The following is a 21,818-nucleotide window of genomic DNA, read 5'->3' as shown; positions in this document are numbered from 1 at the left end:
ACAGCTATATGCCATTATTTTTTCTTACCTGGTCAGCATCGACAAATATTATTTTATCCACAGCCAAAGGGAAAAGAACATCCAAGAAAAGAATTTTGTAGCCCCAGATAATTCTTTGTTTTTCTGTCTGTTGGTAAAGCCAGCGGGGCCACTTATACTGGACCAACTCATACTTGAACCCATACTTTTTAGCCATGTGAGGAATTACATCCTAGAAGAGCAAAAAGAAGAGCAAAATACCATCAGGTTTACATACATGAGACACACAAGGACTCAAAAGGAAAAGGAATGAATGCTCCAATGCAGCTGCAGCTGTGCTGGCCTTACTGACTACATTATTTATTGTTTTAAAATGATCCCTTAGTTTTAGCAGAATCCTCAGCTATACCAGCAGAAATAGCATTTCATGCAAGCTCCTGGAGACTATCAGAAGAGAATAAATTATAATTTATCAGTGGGCTTCATGTTTCAGAAGAGAAGAACCTTATACCTGTCACTGGTATTTAATAGATTCAGGGATTATTTTCCACTGTGAAAATTAAATTTGAATTACATAATTAGTCAATTGCAATTAAAAAAAAAATCACTTAAAATTTTAAGGAAAAAAAAACAGATGATAATGTTCCTCCTACCTTAAATGTTGGGGAGAGATAATTTTTCAGAAACCAAAATTTAACTGGTGTTTTGGTATGACGCAGGACAGAAAGCATCATAATTCTGTGGAAATATAAGTCTACATTAAACAAACAAATACACACAGGTCATTTAATTTCAACTGAACTTAGAAAATACTAAAACTCTTTAACTATAATTTCTTTAACCCAATTTAAGTTGAAATTTTTATCTACTTTTAATTAAAAGCTTTAAACAGCATGTGTTCAAGGGCACGTTGAGATGGCCTTATTTGATCCAGATTGCCTAAGCAATAGTAGAAGGAACAATTTCCAAAGTGGATCTATTAACATGTTTTATTCTAGGAGAAGTGCCTGACAAAATTAGAATAATGGTTAGTGCCTTATATTAACTTGGCTACTGAAATAACTTATCTTAGAATTTATTGGTTGAGTTTAATAGGCTGCTGAAAAGAAAAAAAGCAAAGTTCAAGTCAGATCCTCTTCTGAAAACCCTGAATAACTCTTTTGGGTTCAATTCTTTTTCACTATCGTGGCCTTTGTTTGGTGCAACCAGACAGATAAGCAGTGCCTTACAAACTTACAAGAGGTCAAATCTGCCGTAGAAATCAAAGCATAATGAACTCAAAAATAAGACAAAACAGCAGGTAGGATGTTTTAAGATAACTTTTTTTCCTTTAAAATAAAAATGTCTTTCCCTTTATGAAGGTGGTTGCAGGCTGAAGGAAAGAAACGATGCTCAAACTTCAGATGACTCAGCAATCAAATCACTAAACCAGTGCTCAAATCAGAAAAAGTAACAGAGATTGTTGTGAAAAGATCAGGCAACACTGCAAGAATTCCATAACAGAAATCACTGCTCATTGAAAGGACCCTGAGATAAGTAAGGCCACATGTGCATGTAGTAAATCCAGTCTGAACTGGATACAACAACTGGATATATACAAATAGATACAACTCTAATGAAGTCACTTTCTTTGGTCTTTATACAGAGAGGCTGAACTTCATCTTTTGTGTTTTTACTTCACACATGAAAGACATTTTCTGTCTTCAAAGGATAATGGTATTTTTGAACATCTATAAGTTGAATCACTTTGTTCTTAAAGATTAATTTAGTCCTCACTGTAAACAACTTTTCTTTGTTTTGAAAATTTATTTGGATGTTGTTTAAAAAGTCAGTTTCTTTAGGTTGCTTAGTTTGTACTAAGAAAATTTAGAGTATTGCTATGAAATCCTTGTTTCCCCTTTTACCTTTCCTTACCTTAAAAAACGCTCATATAAATGGCCTGAAGCAACAGAAAAGATGTTAAGAATATCACTTTTCTTTTCCTTCTCATCTGTTGGAGTTTCTTCTGAAAATCTAAGAATTATTATAAATAATTATATAAAGTCAACATTCAGCAGAAAAAAAACCCCTACAAAATTATCATTAAGCTCACAGAGAATCAAAAATATGAATATACACAAAAGAAATGCACGTCCTGCAGTAAACAAATACACTTACATTCTACTTCCCCTGCACACACCTATGATACCACAATCTTTTGGGAGCAAAATGTCATACCCAGTCACTCAGGACAAACAATGGCAATGCAAAAACAACTGGCACTCTCCAGCATTTCCATTCAAACACAGCCCAAATTTGACAAGAATTCTGTGTTTTATCAAAGTAAAAAAACCCCCAAAATTAAAAAAACAAAAATAATAAAAAAAAAAAACAGAAATACAGAGATCTTGAGAACTAGTAATTTTTAAAATCAGAACCAGTTCTTTTCCAAGCTTCATCCACATGCATTCTACAACAGAACAACCAATGTATATTCTGGAAGTGAAGGAAGTCTGCACAGCCCCATAGGGGGTTAAACTGAATATATCCTCTAAAATACAGACTGAGCATAAGAAGAAGATGGTCACACAAGATCAAATCACATATTTAGCCCAGTGCCCCCCAACAGCAAATTACAAGGTTGAGGAGTTATAGCCTTTCTCTGAATACTCAACCTTCAGAGGTCTGTGGTGACAGGATTTCCCAGCGTATTTTGTAACACTTGTTGAATTCTTCAGATTACTCTGATTTCTCTCCCTATAAGCTAACCTGTGTATTTGAGGTATGTTGCACAGAGGTTTCTGTTTCTGCTGCACAGCATTCTTTGCTTGTGTTGAATACCAAAGTCTACCAGGGCTGGTTTTTAATCACGTGCCTTCCAGCACACAGAGGCAAGGGATGGTGGCTGCAGTCTCCCTCAGGCACTGCTTCAGAGATCTCAGAACTGCAGAGCCAGATTGGTTACAGTTATCAAATGGTTTTCAAACCATTTGATACTGTTGGAAATTTACCTCAATAGTCTTTTTTGTGAGGTGAGTCATTCCTCACACACTTAGATTGCATGAGTCACTCCTATTACTTTTTCTTCTGGTTATATCCCTTTTAAACGTATCCTTTAGAAAGTGTAAAAATAGGTATCCTCATAATCTTTAAGAGCAAATGAGACACGTCTCAGATCTCCAATGTATTCAAAAGAATTCAGATCACTCCGCTGATACAAAGCTGAAACCTTAGAAATAGCTGAGAGGCTGAAATGTGTTTAAGTGGTGTGAATAATCTTTGGAGAAACCCACGTTCTTTTCACTTGGGCATGGTGAAAGAAAGAGACATCAATGAAGTGGCATTGTCTGGATGGTATGGCATCTTCAAAGAAGACAGACAAAGCTCTCAACCAGCACTGCATTCTCAAAGGCTAAACAGACTGCAGTTCACAGATCCAAGCAGTCTGTCTCCTTTCTTCCTTTTTGTCTCATGTCTTATATTTAGTGATAGCAGGACTGAAAGAACGTCAAGCTCTTTATAAAGGAGCCATCACATGTGAGAAAAGAAGATCGGGGTTTGATGCAAGGATCTTGGAAATATTGGTTCTGCAAAGCTTTACAGAAAGCAGGAATCTCCCAAAGCTGCTGGGCTGACCTGTAAGGTCACATGGGAAAAGCAGTCAGTTGGAGAAGGGCAGCTCAAGCGTGAAAGGGCTTGGGCAAAGTGGTGTGCACATCTCCCATGTTAGAGCACACGTGGGTCCCTGCAGTGAACAGTATGCTGGTGGATTTTCTTTTCATTCTGGAAAATGAAGGAAGGGTATTTGACAAGATCCTAGATGGCATGAGGCTGACAGCTTCAAATCATGCCCTTCAGCCACAACCTTGAATCACTGGGAAGAGCAAATAAACTTCACTAGGTGAGGAGCTTCCTTCCTTGGTCCAGCTAAGCTCAGGGATGATGAATGGCACTGTGATAAAAGGCAAGACCTGGAAGACTCAGAGATCTCTGGCCTTGTAACCTTCTTAGAGGAAGTTAAGATTTTTATCTCTGCACATACATCCTTTGATGCAGCCAATTAGAAGAAGGAAGCTTGAAGTCAATGAAAAATTCCTTCAACTAACATCATTCTTCAAAGGAGGCACCTTTGTGCTGCAATGTGAGTGGAGTGTGGAAGAAATTTTTCAGAGTTGTAGCATTGTAGCATGTAGTCTAGAAGGGTTTCTGAATCCAGTCAATATGGGTACTAATTGAAAAAGGGGGAATTTAGGTTAGATCGAAGGAAGGAATTCTTTAGTGCAAGGGTGGTTAGACATTGGAACAGGCTGGCCTAGTGGGAGGTGTTCCTACCCATGGTAGGGGGCTTGATACTAGATTATTTTTAAGGGCACTCCCAACCCTTAACATTATGTAATTCTATTATATTGTAACAGTAAAATCATCTGTGGATAAATGTTGATAAACATGAAATCAGCAGCAGAGACTCAATTTAGTCTCAGGTCTGTAGGTACTTGTGGCAAAAGAGGCCTTATCATGAGACATTTTAGAGATGGAACAGAAGCCAATCCTGGATCTACCAAGAGATATCTATGTGCAGGACTGACTGGAGCCAAGTGACTAGTAGATAAAGTAGAACTGCTATGCATTTTCTATATTTTCTTAAGCAGTCTGTGACTGATAACCATTGCCCAAGCTACTGAAAACTTAAGAAAACCTTTTTTGAGTCTTGTTCACAAGAGCAAATTAGAAGTACTACGAAAGTATTAGCCCCAAATGTAATGCTTGAGATGCTTATTACAATTACTTACAGAAAAACTTCAAAGTAAGAGGTAAAAACACTTCTTGAGATTTCATAAATTAAGTCTAGGAGCAGACAAGCAGCATTGGCCTGCTTTTTGATGTTCAGTTTGACATATCTGAGTACCACATAACTGGCTGAGATTTTCACATTGAGACTGATTCCCTGCCACAGCAAAATGAAAAAAAAAAAAAAATAGCCAAAGGAGAAAATGAAAAGAAACTGGAAATGCAAAGGAGGGATTAAGAAGGGAATAAAAAAAAAGAGATTTACAAGACATTATAACTTGTCTTTCCCCCTTTTTATTTACATTATAAATACCTTGGAGAGCCTTTTTACACATTTGTGTCACTATCAAGTAAGAAAATTTACTTGCTATGAGTAATAATACATGTCCTAGAACAGCTGAATTAGAAGCAAATTATGCATTACCTTGCAATTGATTCCACCTTTCCTTTTCTTCCTGTTGTTCCATCTGTAAGAAGCTCTTCATTCACTTTATCAGGCTTTTTCTGTACCTAGTCAGTAAAATAAATGCCTTTGTGCAACTTGGAAAAGTAGTTGATAGTAATTACTACTTGCATTGTGATATCTAACTACGGTGTACTAAGTGGCTAGAGCCACTAAATATGGTGATTAATAAATCAGCCAGCACATTTCAAGCCCTCTGCACATCTTTATGCAAACAATAACTACAAGTGTGGCAAATTTTATCTCATTGTCCTCCCTCACGAGTTTGTGATCCAGCCATTAGCACCTCACAATGGAACTTATCTGAAAGGAAATTGTCATTCTCATAAGCTCCTCACAAGGAGAAAGTGACAAATTTGTCACTGAATCATAAGCTCTCCCATCCAACTTAAGCAATTTCTGCTGTTGTATCCAGATGCTTATAAAGGCTCAAGATTAATTTCATTTACTACCTCAATTTCCTTGATTAAAAGAAATGATTGCTTTTGAAAACCAAATACCTTCTTACACCCTGAATGTGAGAACATACTCGATTCTAATCATATTAATTTCACATGTTTATGCTGTCAAGCTAACACAGATTTCTGTTGACACTAAATCATGCATCTTTTTAGCCAGTGCTCCTGAAGCCCCATCCTACAGATCAGTGAAGTGATTCAAGAGTTCAACTGAATGGCAGAGCTTACATATTCTAGTTATAAGCTTAATACATACCACCTTTCATATGGAATAATATTCCTATTTTGGCTCAAAATAGGAAAACTAGGTACCCTTTTACCCATTCTCTGTGGTATAAAGACAGGCTCGTTGTGCTCCAGAGTCTTACATACTTTCTCTGGGTTCTGGAAACTTTCAGTTACAGGACTGGGGAAGAGACTCGTCTCTGATGTTTTAAAATATTTACAAAATAGCGGAAAATATATAGTATTATGAGGATCCTTCTCCTCAATATAAATGGTACTCCATTAGCTGTTTTTGATACATCTAATGAAAGTAACATAATTTTGTTCACACAAATTTGGTCGCTGAGGATAAAATTCAGCACACCTGATTTTGACTTCCACTCTGGAATCTGGACTTTGTGTAAAATCTCTCCTCAGTCACTAGAGAAAAATGGATGTCTCAAGAAGTCATTCTCTTGGTTTAAATCCAGATATATATGAGCTGGGATGAGCAGTCCTTTGGACTCTCTCCTGTGCCATAATCCTTTTGTTCCTAGCCCTGGACAATCGTCCGACTAGCTGCAGTCTACAGGGGGAGGGAGGGGTATGGCAAGGACAAAGGGGAAAGACGAAGAAGGCCCTCTCTTCATGGGACACCATCCCTCAGTTTATTCACGGAACTTTCCAGGGGGAAAAAAAAAAGAGACCAAGCAGGCAGTGGCAGGAACTTTTATTCTGGGGGTAAGGGGGTGGGGGAGAGTAGGCTACAGTCAATGGGGTGAAACCAAATGGGAGGAGAGAGGGGAAGGATCCGACATGCTACAGACCCGGGGGGAGCAACAGGGAGAAACCATTCCAGTGTAAATGTAACTAGCTTAATGCAATACAACATCTCCCCCTTTTTAATTATATAAAGTTCAAAGCAGAGTTTAACAATTGAAGCCCACCACCCCGTGAGTCCCCAGCGTTTGAACAATTCACTGAACCAGTCCGCGTGAATAAGATGACAATTGGGATAGGGCTCCTCACAAGGTTGAGTGAGAGGTAGGTTTCCACCAAAAGGAAAAACATTTTTAAAGCATAGTAACAGTCAGTGTGTGTCTGCTGGACAGTAACCACATGACAGGAAGGTTTCTTCTCCCTCTTTCCGGCAGCGTCTTCTTTTGGAAGCGACTGCCAGTTGTCTTCCATCTCCTTCTGCTGGGGCTGAGTTTTTGGGAACAAAAGGCTTTACCCATTTCTGAGGTATCCATCAAGGGCCTGTAGGGGTGGTCACACATGTAGCCGCACCCTCAAGTGACAAGTTCATAAGGGCCCTTGGTCTGCCAGGTTTCTGGGACCCTGATTAAGACCGGTGGACGCTGTGACAACTTAAATTGATCACCACGGTTAAAATGCCAAACCACCAGGGGACTCATGTTTACAAATGAACAGTTCAGAAAATTGATGGTAAACATAGCTTTACAAAGCTTTTGTTGTGGCGACATCCACACTGTCCCACCTACTTTACCTGGCTAGGACTTGTTTTGAGTGTCTGGTGGGTACACTCAATCACAGCTTGACCTGTGGGGGAGTGGGGGATGCCAGTTTTGTGTTCCACTCCCCACTGCTGGACAAATTCCAGGAACTCCTTGGATTTGTACGCTGGGCCATTATCTGTTTTAATTTCCCTAGGGATCCCCAGCACTGAAAAGGCCTGCACCATGTGCTGTTTGGCATGCACAGCTTTTTGCCCTGCATGGGCAGAGGCATAAACTGCACCTGAGTATGTGTCAATGCTTACATGTACATATTTAAGGCAACCAAAACTGGGAAATGTGTGTATTGTCCGTCTGCCACACTTTGCAGGCCCCAAGGCCTCGGGGGTTAACCCCGATACCCAGCAACAGCATGGAATGGAGCTGACAATTGGGACAGGTAGCCACAATGGCTTTAGCCTGACTCTGTGTTAGCTGGAACTGATTCATCAGTCCTGGCACATTTTGATGGTATTGCTGGTGGCTCAGCTTAGCCTGCTGGAATATGTCTGGAAGATGTACCTTTTTGGCTGGAGCAGCAAGGGAATCAGGTCTGCGGTTCCCTTGTGTGATTGCACTTGGCAAATCGGTATGTGACCTCACATGCATCACAGAGAAAGGATGAACTTGAGTTAAAACTAAATAAATTAGTTTGGAGAGCAACCTAAAGAGATGTTTGTTCTCGATGTCCTTGAGAACTGCCTGCTCTGCTCTGGACACCACCCCTGCGACATAGGCTGAGTTGGTAACCAAACCGATTGGCTCAGAAAACTTCTCAAAGGCTCTCACAGCTGCAGCTAATTCAGCTATCTGGGGTGACCCTTCCACAAACTCAACATCAGCTTCCCAATGCTGAGTCTGAGGATCTCTCCAAGTCATCACCGACTTGTGGGATGCTCCAGATGTGTCAGTGAACACTGTGAGAGCTTTGAGTGGCCTCCGGCTCCTTTTCTCACGAGGAATGAGGTGGAATTCCTCATGAAACAATTTGTGTGATGGTGCATGAACTGAAATTTGTCCACTGTTGCTGTCCAGAGCTAACTGGAGGTTAGCATTGCTCTGCAGCAGGTGCTCAAACATCTCTTTGGTCAGTTTTTCAGGGGAGTGTTTGCCTTCTCCAGAGAGTCTGACCGGAAGGTGAATACACATAAGGTCACAACCTGCCAGTTCCCAGAGCCTTACCCTGGCCTTTTGGATCAGCTCTTGTGGCTTGGTGATAGTTTTGGGTCGTTGGTGGGAGAGGGAGATTCACTCTATGATGAAAAGTGAATCTCTCTGCCCTTTGATCCACTGCAATATCAAACCATGTATGTGTGGTAGTTTCCAGGACAATGAACTTGAAAGGCAGCTCAGGCTTATAGTGATGAGCCTGTCTCTCAGTCAGAGCCCTTTGTGCTTTTTCAATTGCGGTTTTTGCCTCTGGGGTCAGTTCCCTGGGAGAGAGCAACTCTCTCTCCCCCTTCAATAAATTGAGCAGGGGATCCAGGTCCTTGTTACTGAGACCCAGCCAGGGTCTGATCCCGTTCAAAGACCCGCACAGGGAATGGAGATCCGCTAGGGTTTTGGGATTATTTCTGCAGGACAACTGTCCGTGCGGTGATCTCCAGGCCCAGGTATTTCCAAGGTGGCATCCTTTGAACTTTGTCTTCCTGCAGTTGGAATCCAGCAGCGGTTAAAACTTTAACCACTAGGTCAAGTGTGTGTTGGAATATAGTGTCATTGGGGCAGCACACAAGCACATCGTCCATTTAGTGTAAGATGATGGCTTCCCTTTTTTCGGCATGCACTGGGGACAGCAATGAAGCGACATACCACTGGCAGATGGAAGGACTGCATTTCATTCCCTGAGGCAGAACCTTCTGGTGGTACCGTTTCATTGGGGCCTCCCAGTTGACCGCAGGGACTGAGAAAGCAAACTGTGGTGCATCTGCTGGGTGTAGGGGAATTTGGAAGAAATAGTCTTTGATGTCTAGGACCGCCAATTGCCAATTTTGTGGGAGCATCATTGGGGAGGGCATCCCAGGTTGGAGTGACCCCATGTCCTCAATTACTTTGTTTATCTCCCTCAGATCCTGAAGGAGGAGCCACTTATCCTTCCCTGGCTTCTTTATTACAAAGACCGGGGAATTCCAAGGGCTGCTTGTTTCCTCTATGTGGCCTTTGGCCAATTCCTCCTCCACGAGCTCTTCAAGCGCCCTGAGATTTTCCTTACTGAATGGCCACTGATTTAACCAGACTGGATTATCATCCAGCTATGTTAACTTTTGGGTAGGGTGCTCCACAGTGGCTGTGTCTAAAAATCCTGGGGAGTCTCAGGGATGGTTAGTTTGAGCCCCCGCACTGGGACATGGTGTCTCTCCCCCCTCAGGGGGCACTTGTAGTCAGTGACAAATGGATGGACACTGGCCAATTTCCCATCTGGCCGCTCAATTTGAACAATGCTCTTAGAAACTTTTGCCAACTTCACTCCTCCTACACCTTGGATTTTGCCAGCCACGGGTTGCAGTTCCCAATGTGAAGGCCACACCCTTTCAGGTATGATCATCACATCTGTCCCCATGTCAATCAACCCTTCCACATGGAGATGATCTGATCCATGGGTTAGGTTGCATCCCATGATGGGTTTATCCTCGCCAGCCACTTCTGCCCAGTAGATGCCAGGTGTTTTGTCATCTACTGGGACCTCTGCTGGAACAGGAATGGCCTGGGCGATGATTTGCCCCTTGGCCAAATAGAAGGGTGGCTGAGGGTAATATGCCAGGAGGGTGAGGTGTGTTAAGTCTCCCTTGATTGTCACGGGAGCCACCTCAATCTCCATGAACGTGTGTGCTGCTGTGTCCCCAATAACAAAATACTCACTATCCAGTCCTGTCACGTCTTGTGAATTGTCCAGCAGGTCACTCCAATGACTGTCCAATGAGTAGACCTGAAAAGAAAAGCTTTGGCAGTTACAAGTCTGGATCGCTTGTGAGGCTGCCAGACTTTGTTAGGCATGCTTTCCATAAAATGATTTTTCTGCAGTCCCGCACCCCACTTCCCTTCCTCCCCTTTATCAATTAAGAGAGAGGCTTTTCCCACTTTAGAGCCTCCTACATTTATATTATTGCGCTGGGTGGGGCTGCACTCTAGTTCCAGTTTTTTTGTTGGTTGGCTACTGCTTCCGTTTGGTATTGCTTCTTTTGGCACTGGCTTTGAGGACAGTCTCTGGTGAAATGTGCTGCCCTTCTGCACTGGAAGCAGGTGATATGCTGGATCTGCTCTGATGACATCTGTGGCTTTTTCATTCCTGGTGTTGTTGCTGCCACAGTCCTTGGGTTTGTCAGTCCCAGCCTCCCATCTTGTGCACCAAACAGCTCTGCTTTCCTGCTTTCTTGGTACACTCCTTGGTCATCTGTGCCATGGTAGGTGAAGGATCAATGGGCAGTCTCAGGATCACCCTGTGACAGGCCTCGTTGGCATTCCTCTGAGCCATCTCCTTAATCAGTTCGGCCTGTGCCACTGGTCCTTCCACTTGCCTTTTTATTTCTGCTCGAAGCCGGTCAACAAACTGCAAAAAACTTTCTGAGGGAAACTGTTTAACATTAACATAGATGCCCTGAGTTTCAACTGTTGGCAATTGGTTAAAAACTTTTTCTGCCACGCCACAAATCTTATCTAAAATGGATTTTGTTAGCACCTTAGCGTGGTCCTCAGGTTTAGCCCACATCCCCTCATCGCATAGATGTTCAAAAGTGATTTCATTATCATCTGCATCTTTTGCACCCTGGGTGCTTTGCTTGAGCTCAACCAGTAGACTTTTTAAGGATCCCTTCCATGTGCTTTCCCAAAGATAAAACTCTGAGGGGGTTAGGAGACACTGGAAGAGGTCTCTGAGATCAGCTGGAACTAACTCATGAGATGTTAAAGTAGCTTTCCACATTCCCTTAAGGATTTCACTACCTCTACCAAACTCTCTTTGGGCTTTACAGATTTCTTTTATATTTTGGTAAGAGAAGGACTGATAGTGTCTATTTATGGGTATAGCTTCTTCATCATCCCCAGGGTCCCCACCACCTGGGCCCCCCGCCCACCCCCACCTGCAGTGGGTCCAGGGAGGGGCTCAGCCCTACCCCTGTGGGAGCCAGTCAGGGGTTCACCCACCCCCCATCGCAGGTGCGGGGGTTGTTGAACTGCAGCGCTGAGAAAACCAAAAACCCGCGGTTGCCGCGCGGTAGAGCCGAAAACCACAGCTGTGCGCTTCACTGGACGAACTTGTGTGACGAACCTGCGCCACTCACACTCATCCTTTCCTGGGTCCTCGGCTGGCCCGGGGCTGTGCAGGAAGTCGTCGATGTCCTGAGACCAACCTTCCCAGGCTTAGGAAGGCTGTTGGTCCTGCCCTTGTAGCCGTGGTTACACAAAAAGCAACTCACTGCAACAAAGTAGCTGACAATCCAGAGCTTGTACAATCTACATGTGGGTTCCCAGCTGCTCATGGGATCCCTATCCTTAAGACAAGCTCCCACCTTAGACGCCAAACTGCGGTAATCCTTTTGCTCTCAGCCCCGGAAAATCGTCCAACTAGCTGCAGTCCACAGGGGGTGGGAGGGGTATGGCAAGGACAAAGGGAAAAGACGAAGAAGGCTCTCTCCCTGGGACACCGTCCCTCAGCTTATTCAAGGAACTTTCCTCCTCCAAGAGACCGAGCGGGAAGTGGCAGTAACTTTTATACTGGGGGTAAAGGGGTGGGGGAGAGTAGGCTACAGTCAATGGGGTGAAAGCAAATGGGAGGGGAGAGGGGAAGGATCCGACATGCTACAGACCCGGGGGGAGCAACAGGGAGAAACCATTCCAGTGTAAACACAGCTAGCTTAGAGCACCGTGAATCTCCTGCTATGCAGAAAGGGAATTCAAGTCACCACGATTACATGTTTGAGAACCTTGAGGTAGATGAGAGAAATGTTCTCCATGTTTAACAGCTATTTAACAAATCTCCCACACAAGTAGTATAAACTGATTGGATCAAATGAACTGCATTAATTTGTACCTCTTTCTCTTTAAATATACAAAATCTAAATTATATATTTCAGTATAAATATTTCAATTAATTATTAGTTATTAGTTAATTATTAGTTAGCCTGAGACATATAAGCGTAAGTCATATTTCATACAAGGGAACACTGCATACATACTTGAACTTCAATAATTTTGCTTCTGAAGTTGTTTAAGACCACAATAATGTCTGTCAGGTCAGCTCCAGAATCTGTTCCTTCATGGCTGTGAGGAGAAAAAAAACCCAGACAAATATACTGTCTCGTTAAAATATGTATTGTTACTTGGGTTTAATTAGAGAATAAGGTTTAGAATTGCTGATACCTACAGAAAAAAATTATTTCACTCACATCTAATTATATTTTAACTTCAAAAACTTTGAGTTTTATTAATCACTAGACATTGTCCACAGTCATCACCTTCACTTTTTAATTTGATTTTTTTTTAAATTTACTAATCAATGAAATACTGCAGTAACCTAGAGCTAAACACATTGTTATGTATTATATATATATAAAATATTCAAATATTAACGAATTTTCAGACCTGGAAAACATCTTAGAAATTGCGTGATGGCATGAAACGTACTTTTAAAATAGATCTGCTTTAAAAAGTATAGGGAAGGCTTCATTACAATGCTGAGACAGTGAATATTTGCTTTCAAGTGTACCCTTTTATTGGCTTTGGAAACTGTACCCCTGAAGACACGGCTGTGCAAGCACCACACGAACCTCTGCCCTACTGCACATCAGTTTAAAGCCATTCAGGTGTCTCCAAACTGTACTGCAGTCCAAAGAATAGCTAATATGAAAAATGTTACTGTGATGCAGTATAATAACATAATTTTCAAATTTTCTAGCTTTTGCACCTCAATAGCCCATATATTTCCCCTTCAATCCCTTCTGTCTTTTATCAGCATTATGCAGGTTCCTCTTGCTGAAGATGCCCATATAAAAAATGGGTTTAAGAAAGTAATCTGCCGCCACTTAGGTGTAATTTTTTTTCCCCTGGAAAACTGATATATTTAAATCTTGTTTCAATACATATCATACCACTTACCTACACACTGCAGGATTTTACACACTCATCTGAATTTAATGTATTTTTTTGTAAAATGTGCCTGCAATCACTAAGTCTCATGGAGATGGCCTATCCTTGCACAAAACAACGTTCAGAATTATCTCAACTTTTCTACTCTCTATTGCAGTTTTATTTTCACACTTTTAAAATACCTTACATATGCACAACCAGCCAACAATGGTCTTTTCATCTCAGCAATGTATAATGCTCAGATTTTAATTCCATTTTAAATACAGTGTGTCACTAAAAAATTCTAAAATAGTAAAATATGATCCAAACACAAACTGCTGATAGCAGCAGCCAACCTGATGTTCCCATATTTGTCCCTAGTGTTCACATAACCAAAATTTTCTGTTACTCACTCAGTTACCTTAAAATCCCCATGCTATGAATTTTGTAGGTAGATACAAAGAATTCTGCTGATAAAGAGCATTTTCCAAAGTCTGCAATATTCTCAGAGCGTTTGGTTTGGATGTAAATTCAACAACATTGATTTGTTTCCCTAAATCTCTTTCATGGATACCTCCTTGTGGGCTCCGTCTTTACTGTGTGCCAAATGTTTTACTCTGCACAGAACTCAGTCTGATGAATTTCTATACTACTATGAATAACCTTTTTAAATCCAAGCAGAACACCTTGCATACTGACAGCACTATGACATATGTAATAATAGCTACCTTATTGTTATGTAATTGTGAAAAGCTAAACATATCTAGCAGACTATTTATGTCACAACTTTAACATGTTTCGAAATACTTAGATGCTTTTAATACAAATGACAAAGTGATTGTAAATTGGTACTTACAAAGTAAGTACTGATATAACACAAATTATAATTTTCCATATGGGAAACAAAAGAATTTGGGCTCAACAAACGGAGATCCTTTAAAACCACAAGCCCAAGAAACAGACATACAAATCCTTGCCCAAATTGTAAGAGATATACCTTTCAGCTAAGCAGTCTGCATGACATGTAGAAAAAAAAATTATCTACCTGCCTTTTAAAAAAGTAAAATATTCATCAGGATTTTATATATATATCTTTAGCTATAAATAATTGTTTGCAATCTTATCTTGGAATATCTACTTGTTTTCCTACCAACATCGAAGTCCCAATAATAAGCAATGCTCAGATTATTGAGTACAACAATTTTTATTTTCCTAATATTTATAGTAATTTATTAATAACAAATTGATATACAAGCATGACTGCATGAAAATAATGATCCTTGTTAGAAGTAGTCTATAAGAAAAAGGCAGCTTATTTCAAATGTTGTGTATTTACATGTAGTAAAAATAAATTACTTCCAACTATGAGAGATGTAGAACGTTCTAAAACACCCTTTCTAATGCAGGGGCATTGAGGCCTGTGCCTCAAAGAAAACAGGTTAATCTCACAGTTCAACAGCAGAGAGTATGACTAATCTGTGGATGGAGATTATACTGCAATAGCTCTTGGCAAAATTCCATCCTATCAAACAGTTGCCTGAGTTCTGATAGCAACTTCATACTATTAATACTGTAAAAGAAATAGCAAAGATCCTGGCGCAGCCCTGCAAACATACTTTTCCTGTTGTATTTTAAGTTTACAGTTGGAATAATGAGATGAAATAAATCACATTGTCTAGATTCCTCATGAGGTAATAGTTTTTAGTAACTTAGCTGAGTTTAATTAAGACTATTTGTGTTACAGAGGGAAAATGGGCAAAACTCCAGCAGATAATTTAAATTTCCTTTGATCCAGACTAGAATGTAGAGTGGTTTTGTTTAATTTTGTTTCATTATTTAAGTTAACTACACCTCATTACATTATTTTTTAAACCATGTTATCTTATATAAATCACTTTATATTTCTTAAGAATGAAATGCTAAATTAGACAAATGGTACAGATACAGTTGGTGGAGATTCGGTGAGCCTCTAAGGGTAAGGACTGTTTTTCTGCTTTTTCAACAGATTGTAAGTGATTTCTGGAAAAATAAATTGAAAATTGCAAACAAATAGAATGACTAACATCGTATTAATATTTCTCCCTGTAACACTGATATTAACTAAATGTTCATAGAGATTTGTCAAGTTTTTTTTGTTTTTAAAAGTAGCTGATAATTAACAACATATGGAACTATGCATTCCTGGGCTCCCAGTAATAATAAATGTTTTATAAGAAACAGACCTATTTCAGGCCTATTTCAATTACCTAGAGGGGGAAGAGACATAACAGGAAAAAGGGGAAAAAAAGGAAGAATTGAAGCTGAAATTAAATAAACTATACTGCTCCTCTAGAAGGGATTATATCTAAAGCTTCAAGAGAAAGCTCTCATATGCTACAGGTTTATGCTTTTACATAAAACATGGGGGAAAGGTGATTATTCTAAGGAATAGCTGGAATGATGGTGAGCATATATATTCCTTTACATGAAAATCAACCATGGAAATTACAGCTCTAGAAGCCTTAGAGATGCCACCTAAATGCCAGTTACAGGAATACAGCTTTCTATGGACAGAGATTTCTCCCAAGAGAGGGAAATGTGGTGCAGTCAACATGTAGCCAGGGTCTTGAAATGAAGGGTGCTTTGATATCCCAAGGTCAAGCTGTAATCCTTGGATGACTTAGACTTAGACAACTAAGAAACACTTAGAATTAATGGAAGAAAAAAGTCTAGAACAGAAATTACTACAATGCTCCTGTTAAAAAAAGATGCCACCTATAAATGTACTGCATTCAGAGGCATCCTCAAGGCTGAAAAAAAATATGAGAGGGGAATTCATACTCCAGCTGATCAAGATAGTTCTGGAGAGCAGTGCTCCATTGGATATATTCTTGACATTACATGTTAACTATGTTGGGAATGCCAAAATATTAATTAACAGAACTACGAGTGACATTTCTACAGAATTTGGTGCAAGCCATTGTGTGATAATGCTAACCATCCATGGAGCTGACAGGGCAAGTGCCTGGTAGCTGTGTAGTAAGAGACACTGCTAGCATTTTGACTAGCTTAGGTTTATTATGCATTAACATACTGAAATGCCTTCAAAAACACATGAAGCCATCAAGCAACTATCAATACAGGGAAATAAGGTATCCCTTACAAATTTTAAATCATCATTTGCATCTTATACTTTTTTAATGCTATCTTTGCTCATTTTCCTTCAGTATTGTCAGATCTTTCAAAATATGTTGCACTTTCAGATTTCTGTTTCCAAATGATGGATTCATACTTACGAAAAAATCTGATAAATCTCCTCAGATCTTCCTTTACGCAATCTCAGTGTCCAAGCACCTGGATTTGCTTTCAGCTGAAAATAGCCCTAAGTAAAAAAGACAGTTCTGGTTGCATTTCAGACTCAACCATTTTCATATAAAAAAATCAACTATTCAACATTTATACTAGCCCTGAAAGAAGTGTGTTGGTGATGCAACCAACTATCCTTTCCTGTAGGTCCATTTTAATGTCTTTCAGTGCTCCATTTGTTTCTAGCTGAATTTGAGTTGCATACACCAAGGACAGCAAGTAAAAGAGCAGCAAAGAAACAAATTATTGAACTGACCCTAAATTGAAAAGCTTCTTTGAAACTCAAAATTTTTGTCTGGAGCAACTTTCCAAGTCATCACAATTCCTTCCCATTTTAGGAATACTGTAAACAGCTATCACTATGTTGAAGTTATACAGACAAAGCTTTGAAATGTGAAGAATTGTTAGAAATTTCATCATGCCAAACATAATCTACTGTTGAGACCATATTCAATACTTGTGCAAAAATCAAAGATTCATAATTTATTAAGCATTTCATTCCTTATGATACAGTATTTAGAGGGACTAGAGAACAGATAGGTAAAAGGTTCTATTCATCAAAATCCTTCCCCATCAAATTCCCTTAGCCAATAGAAAATAAATCTTTCACTTCAGAAGTCACATGGTCTTCTGCTCTACAGACTGCAAACATGAAAAATAATTACTTTGCATGATGAGAGGAATTCTCAGGTTTGGGTATGTCCCATCAAGGCTCTAAGCACTTACCTGAAGCATCTAAAATGGGAGCATTCTTTTGCCTGAATCATTGTGTAACAAAAAGGGTTATTTTAATCAGAACATGAATCATACTTTATATTTATCAGGGATCTCAACCTGACTGTAACTGCCTCCTACCACCTACTAGAGGCAATTAAGCTGCCAGTTTAGGCACTACAGGAAAGAGTATAAAACTAGGCCGAATTCAAACCTATACTGTATCACAGGACAGGAGCAGGGGAGAAAGCTCAGCAAATTGGAGATGAGCTCAGCTCCACAATGTGCCTGGTACTTTCAGCATTACTAAGCTTGCAACACAGAGAAATGGATTTAAAGCACAAGATGCTCATGAAGAATTCTCACAAGAAGTGTGCAATTGTAATGACTATTCCTCTACTAAGTACTTACAAGGTTGGCCATCACAATAGTATCAACCATGACAGGATTCTTCTTTGTGCCCAGAGTGAACTGTAACCCTCGAGGAGGTTGTCCAGTTTTCACATCAAAGCAATGTCCTTCAAGTAATATATGTTCCAGTTCATATTCTGCTATAACAGCCCCTTGTATCTACGGAAGGGATGCTTAATCAATAAATTATGTCACTTAACTGTGTGGGAAAAGCAAAATATTACAGTCACAAACATGTTGTGAGGGATTTACCTCAAGGTAACTCCCACAGTCAAAACAACCACAAGAAGATTCCATCCAGAGGGAACTTCACCAAATTATTAAACAGGTATCCAAGGCAATGAGGAAGGATCACTCTCTGGAGGGACCTTCTCTCCACTGACTGTTGAGGAAGCTAAGGCACCTCTGCCTTGGTAAGGTAAATCCCAACTTTATTTTCACAATACATTTTCCAAATACACAGCTTTAGTCAACGAAACACCTTCAATATTTTGCTTAAGCTTATTGACGCAAACAAATTTAAAACTTTGAAGATGGGGTTTAAAATAGAATTATATGATAATTGGCAGAATTGTGAACTAATAGAGGGTGAAATACATTTTGAACTACATTAATAAACAGTCATATATTCCAGTTTATATGAAGATTTATCTAGGTTACAAGAACTAGGAAATACAAAGAATCCTTTAATTCTTAAATTTATGTTAAATATAGTATTTCTCCAAACACAAAGCTCAACATAGCAGGTAAATTGCTTTAACTTGTATTTTGTATTCTGATTTTTTCCTATTCCACTGCTTTAAGACTTGTATTTTTTATTTTTTTAAGAGAGAAAATGAAATAAAGGTGATGATAATAGAAATGGTAAAATGTTGACTTAATAATCAATTACCAAAGAAAATATTTCTGGAGAAGAAACACAAGAGAAATCTTGCAACATTTCCACTTCTCTCTTGAAGTAGAAGGGCCAACACAAGTCTTACCCTGTTTGCAAACTACTACTTACTTCCTGCAAATGAATGTTATCAAGGTCACAGGAACTGTTCACTGCTTCAACCAACCAGCTTTCAGGAGTGATCAAGTTTAGGGTCAAAAGAGGTGATTCTGGCAATTCTAGGAATTTTGCTACAGGTTCAGAAGGAACCTTGTTGATTCCATAAGTTAATTCTGGTTCCAGAACAAAACGATAGAAGCTGTTGAAAAAGAAGTGTGACAAAACCACAACTTTTAGTGAAATACAAAGTGCAAACATGAAGCTCTTCTAAAGTATTTTCAAATACAGTGAATATTTACCAAGTGTGATGAAATTTGGAGGCAAAGTAGCCCTCTATTCTTTTGGAATATCATCAGGCAATACCTACAGAATCTCAAATGGGCAGGTGGATGAACACAGACCTATTCACTTTTGGTAGTTTTGCTGTGGACATGTTTATTTTCCATTAACATTCTAAAGGCTATGAAAGTGAATACCAAGAGGTGCATCTAGACAGCTTGACTGCTAGCAGCCTTGAATTCTCAGAATCTGTATCACTGAACTAAGCAGGACTAATCTATATTGGACAAAAGGTAGAGTTTCTCTCTTCCTCTCCAGCTTTTACCCCAATTATTCCACATTTAAAAGTTCTCCAAAGCACAAGGAAAGAAACCAGGCAGCAAGACCTGCAAAGTGCCCAGCTTCAAAAGCAATCATAACGATGTTCACACAAGAAGACACTCAGAAGATTGATAATTAAGACCGGCTTGTGGGATAAGAAATGTGAATAATTCCTCTCAAAATGCATAAAAACTAAGGACTCCTGTTTTGTGAGCAAATGATTTATTCTCCAACCCACTGGCTAAAGGAGAGGCACTACCACCAGCCTCTCTCACAGGTAATCAGTAATATAGTTGCTAGGATTATAGGTAAAATACCTGCCAAGGAGATGACTGTGCTTAAACATTTCTATTAGAGGGAAAAAAATCCTCTTGGAGGGAAGCAATTTCAGTGTAAATGTCTGTAACTGTATTAGTGAACCCTGATTTTTACACAGATAAAAAAAATTTCAATTTAGAGTAGATACATTCAGGCTACCTTAGTCTCAATAAAATAGAACATCTCAATATGAAAAATGCAGACTGTACATTTATTCAGATGAATTTAATTCTTACGAGTATTGAATCTGTAAAATTCATTACACAAACAGTGGGCTGTAAAGAAGGGAACAACTCAGACATACAATCACCCTTTGCAAGTTTTCACAGGCATAAAAGACTCCCCATTGATTTATGTAAGGCCTGTTAATGAGAGGTGCATTTGATGGACGAGATACCTGTGATACCATACTTGACACTTTAGAACAAGAACTTTTTTCTAAACAAGGGCAAACTACTTAGGTAACATTCAATGAAAAATGAGTCTACAAAAAGAATTCAGAAACACAAAGCAATGCTTATTTTTTAAGAAAATATACACCATTAAGGCTGTTCTTCCAAAATGAGCATGAAAAGCTATGAACTACCAACCTGTTCAGTGGCACTTCGGACAGCTTAGATCTGCAGTTCAAAAATAACCTGAGTTTCATATTAATAATGCCCCTGAGCACCTAAAGGAAAAAAAAAAACCTGTAAAAAATGGTTCTTGGTAATCACCAAACTTTGAAAATGAGCCAAAGTTACATTTGTGACATCCTGCCATTTTTCAAATTTCAGCAGAAATCTAAAACTTTTCAAAGATGTAAATATATTAGTATATTAAAGGCTATTGTCAGATATTCTAAATAAAGATATGACCTTTCCTAAAACTGCATGATTTAGCACATGATATTACTGATAGTCAAAATATTAATGTCTTCTACTCATGCAGTTTTTTCAAGAGCAGCTATCCCCATTCTCCAATGCTTGAGTAAGTGATATTATCACCCTTGTTACATTGTGATTTTAAAACACCTGAATGTCTCTAAGTACAACATATGCCTTTTATGCAACAATCAATCTTAAAATAATTACTTTAACTCTTATTAAAATAGTTGTATATGGAAAATTGCTGAATATAGTAAAGCTCAGAGAACTATTTTAATACTCAATTACTTAATAACTTTAAATGTCAACAATAGATTAACAGTGTATTAAACAATTCCATTAACTTCAAAATATAACAGTAAGTTAACATATTTCTATTTTTTTTTTCCTCAGGTTCTTCACGTATTCGTTTCTAAAACAGTAATGTTCTGGATGCCGTTATATAGGAACCATAATATTAGGACAGTATTTTTTTCTTATTTTTGTGAGCAATCTGTTTTGCTTAAAGCTAGCAAAGTTACTAATTTCTTTCAAGCACTCATAAAACCTTTATCAAGTTACCTTCATTTCTGCGGTTTCTGACACAAAGTGTTTATCTGAAAGCATAAAGCAGCTGTGCCTATTTTTATGGATATTAGAAAGGCCAATAAGATATAAAAGCTAAGTTACAACACCAATACTAGTAAGCCTAATATCTAAAATTACTGCAAGAGCAAATAAATTTGGAACAAAGAAAGACAATAGTCATCATTAAGTCTCTCTTTTATTATGACTGTAATTTTTCTTTCCTGAGTTCAACCCACAGCTTACAGACATTCTTTACTACAGTGCTCTAACTTTACTTAGCCCTAGGGACCAGTTCTATTCCTAGTTTCTTATTCTCATCTTTTGTGTCACCTGAACACCATCACTGAAAAACTACTGAATAAAAAAGAAATAGGGAATAATAGCATATTTGTGTGAAAAAGTTAAGAATCAGGAAATGAGCATCCAAGAGCGCTGGAAGCATTAGAAGGGAAAGCATTACATGACATGAGTTTAAGTTCACCAAAATCAAAATAGAGATCAAAGTGACTCAAATATCTATTTACCATTCAGAATAAAAAGTATTAGAAAAGCCTG

At 39.0% G+C, this 21,818-nt stretch overlaps 1 protein-coding gene across 5 annotated transcripts in view; it reads right to left on the bottom strand.

The window, feature by feature from the left end:
• Nucleotides 1-21,818, bottom strand: part of UGGT2 (UDP-glucose glycoprotein glucosyltransferase 2) — an 80,974-nt gene that overhangs the window by 7,538 nt on the left and 51,618 nt on the right. For 3 of the 5 annotated variants that reach the window (XM_023947600.2, XM_086880876.1, XM_086880877.1), the window contains 9 exons: nucleotides 20,421-20,500; nucleotides 18,925-19,111; nucleotides 17,919-18,077; nucleotides 16,724-16,809; nucleotides 12,560-12,644; nucleotides 5,171-5,256; nucleotides 1,894-1,992; nucleotides 633-717; nucleotides 29-211 (listed from right to left, as the gene is read on the bottom strand). In XM_023947600.2, the coding sequence (XP_023803368.2) occupies nucleotides 29-211; nucleotides 633-717; nucleotides 1,894-1,992; nucleotides 5,171-5,256; nucleotides 12,560-12,644; nucleotides 16,724-16,809; nucleotides 17,919-18,077; nucleotides 18,925-19,111; nucleotides 20,421-20,500 (1,050 nt within the window). Of the gene's footprint in view, nucleotides 1-28; nucleotides 212-632; nucleotides 718-1,893; nucleotides 1,993-5,170; nucleotides 5,257-6,584; nucleotides 10,315-12,559; nucleotides 12,645-16,723; nucleotides 16,810-17,918; nucleotides 18,078-18,924; nucleotides 19,112-20,420; nucleotides 20,501-21,818 lie in introns of those variants that run through there. The other 2 variants (XM_086880878.1, XM_023947589.2) reach the window with 2 other exon arrangements.

The sequence above is a fragment of the Cyanistes caeruleus genome, chromosome 3 (genome assembly GCF_971803275.1).
Source record: "Cyanistes caeruleus chromosome 3, bCyaCae1.hap1.1, whole genome shotgun sequence".
Classification (NCBI taxonomy): domain Eukaryota; kingdom Metazoa; phylum Chordata; class Aves; order Passeriformes; family Paridae; genus Cyanistes; species Cyanistes caeruleus.
Note: the sequence above shows the minus strand (reverse complement) of the source record. Positions and strands in the feature narration are given on the sequence as shown.